This window comes from Echinops telfairi, unplaced genomic scaffold (assembly GCF_000313985.2).
Source record: "Echinops telfairi isolate 266 unplaced genomic scaffold, ASM31398v2 ScPeMD7_1;HRSCAF=3_0, whole genome shotgun sequence".
NCBI classification, from domain to species: Eukaryota; Metazoa; Chordata; class Mammalia; order Afrosoricida; family Tenrecidae; genus Echinops; species Echinops telfairi.
Window position 1 is genome coordinate 91,252,568 of NW_022103896.1, and position 7,750 is coordinate 91,260,317.

At 40.4% G+C, this 7,750-nt stretch overlaps 1 protein-coding gene and 1 pseudogene across 1 annotated transcript; both read right to left on the reverse strand.

Annotated features, from left to right (window-relative positions):
- Positions 1 to 1,103: 1,103 nt before the first annotated feature.
- On the reverse strand, positions 1,104 to 1,468 carry LOC101645680 (metallothionein-1A-like). The gene has a single exon (XM_004697586.2). It carries the CDS (start codon positions 1,389 to 1,391, stop codon positions 1,206 to 1,208), a length of 186 nt encoding a protein of 61 aa, XP_004697643.1. The 5' UTR covers positions 1,392 to 1,468; the 3' UTR covers positions 1,104 to 1,205.
- Positions 1,469 to 2,539: 1,071 nt separating this feature from the next.
- Positions 2,540 to 6,290, reverse strand: LOC115871328 (annotated as a pseudogene).
- Positions 6,291 to 7,750: the final 1,460 nt, after the last annotated feature.

The window sequence follows — 7,750 nt, forward strand, 5'->3', positions numbered from 1 at the left end:
TTCAGCCAATGGAGCAACCGGTATCTTCGACCTTGCCTCCCAGCTGGGGGTGGGCTGGGGGTGGGGGTGAGGTCAGGGAGTGGGGGTTGGGGCTGAAAAGCTAGGAGTTTGCGCTGGCTCCCTCTCAGCGGCTCAGACGCACAGTGCGCCTTGACTGGGCTGCTGCCCGAGCGGCTGGGCAGAGTTCCCATGCACTTAGGTGGCTTCTATCCTCTATAAACTGACTTGGATCACAAGCCAGGCTTCAGCATGAATTCTTTCTCAGAGAAGCCAAGGACCCCGGTATTTCTCCCATAAGAGAGAGACCTAATAGTCCTTGAATTATTTGTTGAAATTTAAAATACAAAGTTTCTAAATGCTTTTTGATAGTTCACAGATTTTATTTTCTCTTAAATGCCTTGTTTTATGATTAATTATAGAATGACATTTAGTGCACATTAAGTAATTTGCCACCTAGGCTAAATTAAAATACAACTAATTACTTGCTGTTGGCAGTTTTATTAAATTATTGTGATTATTCTTGAATATATGTATGATGGTTTATAAGGTGTCAACATAACATACTTAAATTTTTTTTTTTACTGTGAATTAGGTGAAGCCTTGCCGAGTAGATCATCAGTTTTACATTCAACAATTCATATACATTTTGTCTCAGCTTATCCTTTGCAACTTACTCAGTGTACCATCTCTTATCCTCCTTCCTCCTCGTGTTTCCTGTTTCTATCACTCCTTCTTTCTTTGCTCTCTGAACTTTGCCCTTGGGTAAAAGCTGCCTTTTGATCATAAAGAGTGATTATTCTAACATGAGGATGAGTTCAGTTCTAGACCTGAGGGTTGACTAAAGGCTTAGTCTTTGAGGTTCCACCAGTCTCTATTGCACCAGTAAGCCTGGCCTTTTTTTATGATTTTGGGTTTTACTCTCTATTTCTTCCTCCCACTCTATCTAGGAACTTCTACTGTTCTTTTCAGGCAGTTGGTAGAGGTCAGGCACCATTTAGTTCTGGGCCCAGTATTGGGATGACTGGGCTTTGTTTCCATATCTTTAATTTTCTTTTCTTTCTTTTTTTTTTTTTAAAGTCACCAACTTTTATGATCATCTTTCATATATTTTGTAGAAATTAAAAGGAGGTAGCAAAGACGTGAGGGTCGTTTGAGAGAGAATTTTCGGCTTTGGACAGGCCAGTCTATTCACATCGGCTTTCCCATCAGGCGCAGCAGCTGCACTTGTCCGATGCCCCTTTGTAGATGCAGCCCTGGGCACATTTGGCACAGCCCCCAGGGCAACAGGAGCAGCAGCTCTTTTTGCAGGATGTGCTTCTACAGTCTTTGAACTTGCAGGAGTCAGAGCAGCCACAGGAGCCACCAGTGGCGCAGGAGCAGTTGGGGTCCATTTGGAAGGAGACGAGGCTGGTGGTCCCACAGCAAGTGTGAAAGCGAATGCTAGCAGGTGGAAGGCTTGCTGGAGCCTGACCGCCTCTCCACTTGAACCCGAGGGGCTGGCCTGTGCACCTCTTTTTTTTTTCTTCTTTTTTTTTGTGGTTCTTATTCTTATTTTTCTTCTTTTTTTAAATCATTTTATTGGGGCTCATACAATTCATCACAATCCATACATACATCAGTTGTTTAAAGCACATTTGTACATTCGTTGCCCTCATCATTCTCAAAACATTTGCTCTCCACCTAAGCTCCTGGCACCAGCTCCTCATTTCCCCCCCTCCCTCATCGCTCCCCCCTCCCTGATGAACCCTTGATAATTTATAAATTATTATTTTGTCATATCTTACACTGTCCGATGTCTCCCTTCACCCACTTTTCTGTTGTCTGTCCACCAGGGAGGAGGTTATATGTAGATCCATGTAATCAGTTCCCACTTTCTACCCCACCCTTCCTCCACCCTCCCTGTATCGCCACTCTCACCACTGGGCCTGGAGGGATCATCCGCCCTGGATTCCCTGTGTTTCCAGTTCCTATCTGTACCAGTGTACATCCTTTGGTCTAGCCAGATTTGTAAGGTAGAATTGGGATCATGATAGTTGTGGGGGGAGGAAGCATTTAGGAACTAGAGGAAAGTTGTATGTTTCATTGCTGCTGCACTGCACCCTGACTGGCTTGTCTCCTCCCCACGACCTCCACTCACCCACCCACCCCTATCCCGCCTTCCCTCTCCACATCCCCGATTAAACCATTGCATCAGTTATTGTCACTATCATCCACTCCTTCTGTGTTTCACAAACTGGAAAACCAAACAGGAGCAATAAAAACAAAAACAAAATGGCAAAAAGAAAGTAATAATAATAATATAAATATTAAAATACAAATAAGAGTAAGAAAGAAAATACCACCATCAATAGTTAAAAGGCCAGTGTGGAACAAGCAAGAAATACTTGAGCTAGAGAAAACTCAGGTTGGGTCAAGAGATAGGTCAATTGACCAAAATTTATATTATACTATGTTTTTGTTTTTTGGAAGGGAGGGTAAGATTTTAATGTCCAGGCCTGCGGGCCCAAGGCTGTCCTGCCTTCAGGGCCAGCAGCTGCAGTCACTCAGGCGGTGGCCATGTGTCCTGTTAGGGCCTTCAGCTGTCCGGTCGTCTTCAGGCACCAGTTCCCCGTCCAGCTCGGGTTGACGCATGTAGAGGCCGACTGCTCAGGCCCAAAGTAGGCTGACCGCCAGCACGGCCCCCACCCCCACAGCGGCACCCGAGGTGCTGCCCCATTCCACGCACAGGCCACCCAGCAAGAAGCCGTAGACAGCTTCCCGACCCATGTCCCTCTGCATGAAGGAGATGAGCCCAATACCGGACACCAGGAGGCCATTTCGGAACCACAAGAGGAAGGCTGCCTCATGCACCTTCCAGAGGAGCCAGGCCTCTGTCCTCGGGATCCAGTTTGGACACTGGGCGTGGCGAAGCCCTGGCGAGGGCTGTGCCCAGGGACGAAGGGCCCCGGGAACCCCCGCTCCAGGACCACTGTGGTGGCACCAGCGCCCCACGAAAGCGGGATGTACACTATGGTTTGATCCACCAAAATCAAGTTTACAATAATGTCTGTCTGATAGTCAAGCTGTTCAAGTCCCTCGCTAGATGGGATCTGCCAGAGGCTTAATCGGACTAGCGTAATTAATAATTACTCCAAGCGGAACAGAGATCGAGGGAACCTGCTTGCTAGGAGACTTGTCGATGAAGTATCCAACAGTAACAAAGGCTGTTTGTTGGTTCTTTGAATTATCCAGAGTTTCCAAGTGATATTTATGCTGATTTCTTCTAATAGTATTAATCATTATTACATACAGGTGTGCTATAATTCTTAGAATACATAACAGACTACAAAAAACTATAAATTCAGAAAGTACAGAAAGCATAATGAGTTCATAAAAGAATTGTATAACCTATTATCTCCACATCTACTTTCCAAATGACCGCTCCTTATCAATCTTACACAATGAGTGAGAAAGCTAGAGTTGTCAAATCAACTCAAGTATGGTTCAAAAAACAGTGAACATTCCACACTCTTGTTGAACCCTTGGCAATGGTAAAAACATACAATGAAAAATATGTAACAAAAGTTATGATGGCTAAACATGAGTGACTTAAACCCAAATGGCTGCGGTCTGGCTCTCTCATCATGGAGAACAGTCATTCTTGAGCCCGCCCAACCCCATAGGGCCCCAGCTGCTTCTTGTTACAACTTGATGTGAAGAGCAGTCCTTCTTGAGCCTTCCTACCCCCTTGAGCTTACACTGAGATGCACACCTGAGCCCTCCCAAACCCCTGGCCTCCCAGCTGCAGTTGGATGTGCTTCTGGGTGCAGAAAAAACCGTCATTGGAGGGAAATTTATAGCAATCCATGTACACATGAAGAAAGAGAAGACAACCAGAATCAATACCTTTACCAACCATCTTCAACAATTAGAACAAAAACAACAAAGTAAACCTTCGATCACTAGAAGAAAAAGTATAAAGATTAGGACAGAAGTAAATGAATTTAAAACCAGAAAAACAATTACCTACAGGTAACTGATCTTTGACAAAGGGCCAAAAAACACTAAATGGGGATGGGATAATCTCTTCAACAAATGGTGCTGGCAAAATTGGGTCTCCTGCAGAAGAATAACACAGGGTTCATAACTCACCCCATGTATAAACATGTATTAAAGATGAATCAAAGATGTATTAAAGATGTGTTCTTGAAAGAAACAAGAATGAAAATACAATATACCAAAATATCTGTGACGCAACAAAAAGTAATAGTCAAAGGGCAATTTTAGAGCAATAAGCACACATTAAAAAGGAAGAAAAATTAAAAGAAACATTTTAGCACATCAGTTACAACAATTTGAACAAGAGCAACAAACAATCTTCAGACACAAGGATAAAAATAATAAAGATTAGAGTAGAATAAATGAATAAAAATAATCTATAGAAAAAAATAACCAAAGAAGTTGTTTTTTCAAAAGGATTGGCAAAATTGATAAACTATTGTCAGGGCAGAGAGCCCCTAGCACGTCATCACAGGTCCAGTCGGCGCAATTGTACAGCCACAATAAGTAAAGATTATCGCAAAGTCATAGCATGAAAGATAGAAGGGAGATTGAAATAATGGAGTCAGACACATTTCATAGTAGCATGCTCACCTCAGCCTCACTTGGTGGGCCATGTGGAGAGAGCGAGAGATTTATTGTTAACTAAGACTTATATGTTCTCTGGGAACATGCAAGCCCCCTAATTACAGGTGAAGACATACATCACAGGAAAGAGTTGTGCTATAGGTAGTACAGTAATGGGAGGGGGTGGGATAGGAAGGGGAGCATTGGAGGTACATATGTGACAAGACGAGTGGATCCCAGATTCAAGGAGGCAGCTTAATTTTGGATGTCACTGAGCCAGTTTGACCTTTTCTCTGGCTCACTATAGAACCCATCTATAGGGACGAGGACTGGTGGCCACAAGCCTTTAGGGAGAAGTAGCCCATTGTCCTTAACAGCAGGGAGAGGGCCCTACCTGTGGTGGGACCAGACAGTTGTCTGGCAACTGACTGCCTTCAGGGAGGATGTCTCTAAGCATCTGACCTCCCACCATATGCTGGCAAAAATAGCCTCTAATGTTTGGCTTTCTTGGGGGGAGACAAAGCTGGGGAAAAGTCTCTTTATAATCCACAAACTATTGCACATCTAACAAAGAAAAAGTAAATATGAAAAAAAAATGAAATAGGTGATATCAAAAAACAACTACTAACAAATAAAAATGATAATCACACAATATTATGAAAAATTGTATTTTAACAAACCTGAAAATCTAGAAGAAATGAATAAATGTGTAGTAACACAATACCTTCCTAACTTAACACATACTGATGTAGAAAATCTAAGTAGACCTATAACACATGAAGACATAGATCTGGTTGTTAAAAGCCTCTGAACATCAAAAAGTCCAAGTTCAGATGATCTTACTGGGGAATTTTACCAAGCATATAGAGAAGAGTTAACATCAATCCTACATGAACTAATTCAGACTATAAAAAGGATAAAATACTACCAAACTCATTTTATGAGGAAAGTATAATCCTGATATCTAAGCCAGGCAAAAACATCACCAGTATTGAAAATTATAGACCATTATCCCTAATGAATATAGATGTCGATATTTTCAACAAAATCACATAGTCAACAGGATTTAACAAACATTTAAAAAACACATCATGATCAAGTGGGATTCTATCAGGTATTCAAGGATGGATCCATTTAAGAAAAACAAATAATGTGATCCATCACATAAACAAATCAACAAAATGTAATAATTATATTAACCGATGCAGAAAAGGTATTTGATAAAATTCAACATCCCATTCTTGATTAAAAAAAAAAAGACTTAATAAAATAGGAATTAAAGGAAAATATTCCCCCTTTGAATGGGAACAAGAAAAGATTGCTCTTTAATCATTATTCTTATTATATACAGTCTTGGAAGTCTTATCCAGAGCTATAAGATATCAAAAAGATAATAAAGGCATCCAAATTGGCACAAAAGGAAAAAACTCTATTTGCAGAATACACACATATATATATCCCCAAAGATCTGCAAGGGTAGTGAATTATTTAATGTGGCTCTTCTAGACTAAGTCTGTAACTCCTACCAAATGATCTTTGCCTGCAAGGGTCTGATAAGAAGGTAAGGAAAGATACTGATAGAATTCACCTGTGAGTAATTGTAAGCAAGATTCCCTGGAGTGTCATCTTGCTATGTATACAATCAACCCTCTGAGAACCAGGAAGAGAGATCTCATTACCGGCATGATCCAGGAGGGGAGTGTGCCATTTGGACCTGAGGTCAAATGTTAATAAAGGTTTTGTTGCATGGTAGAGAGAGAAAAAAATCAGGATAATGTAATGTATATGTGTTATACTAAATGTTTATGTAAGTTGTATTTCACATGGTGTCTTTTGATCCAAAGATATATTTGAACAGTGAAAATTACATGAACTTGGAATTTTCCCCAACTATCACTTCACCTTTTTAGGAACTGACTAGCCAGCAGTTCCAATTTGTTATCTTAAAAAAGGGCTAGAAATCAGTTGTACGATAAAGAAGGAGCCCCGATGGCGTCGTGGGTTATGTGTTTGACTACTAACTACAAGGTCAGCTATTTGAGCCCACCACCCACTCTGCAAGGGAAAGATGAGACTCTCTTCTCCCATAGATTACAGCCTCAGAAACCCACAGGGGAAGTTCCCTTCTATCCAATAGGGTCACTATGAGTCAGTAATTGACTGACTGGTAGTGAATTTGGTATTACAAATTGATATTCAAATATTCTGAAATCCAAAATGGGTCTGTCAGTGTCCAAACTCCTTTATAAAATTAAAATGTTCCAAGGGCAATGAATGTACAAATGTGCTCTACACAATTGATGTATGTATGGATTGTGATAAAAAGTTGTATGAGCCCCTAATAAAATTATTTTAAAAATTAAAATGTTCTAGCCATGTTTTAAGATGGCACAATTTCTCCACCTGTGCACAAAATTTCTTAAAATAATATAATTTTTATTATAAAGACGGTTGGAGTAAAAAATAAGAAGATTGGAGTCAGCCACATCTCTGAAACATTTAATATGAATTATCCATTGACTTCTATATATTAAAATGTATTCTGAAATGTTGACTGCATAATTTAAAGACATTTAGGTCTTAAAATTGCTGTGAGGTCTTAAATTTTCGACCCTCTACATTGCCCTCACACCTTTCATATATGTGCCTCTTCAATGTTCTTTTTTACTTTCCACTCTTCCAAAGCTATGCTTTGGCTTTGCAGTATACAACTCGTAGTCGCTATATAAATTGTACAGCCTCCCATACCAAAAACAAAACAAAAAACACTGCCATCAAATTGATTCTAAGTCATATGGACCCTATAGGACGAAGAAGAACTTCCCTTTTGGCTTTCCCTTAAGTCTTTTAAAGGCTTCAGAATGACTGGTAGGTTGGAAGCACTGACGTTAGGGTTGACTCCTCAATTCATAACCACCATGGGTCCATTACACCTTCCCTTGGAAGTCCCTTAATACCTAATTCTTTTTCAAGTATTTCTTATCACTTTTATCTTATCCTTTAATTTGTGGGTCTGAATTCTTCTCATACTTAAAATTAGGATGATAAATTAATAAATTAGTATCACTTAATAGCTGAAAATGGAACACCATGTCTAAGAAACTAGAGTCTATTCAGTACCATTTTCTGAATCAATACCCCAAAT

What these genes read in the sequence shown, in the direction of transcription:
- LOC101645680 (XM_004697586.2), bottom strand. Translation starts at nt 1,391, where the DNA reads ATGGACCCCAACTGCTCCTGCGCCACTGGTGGCTCCTGTGGCTGCTCT.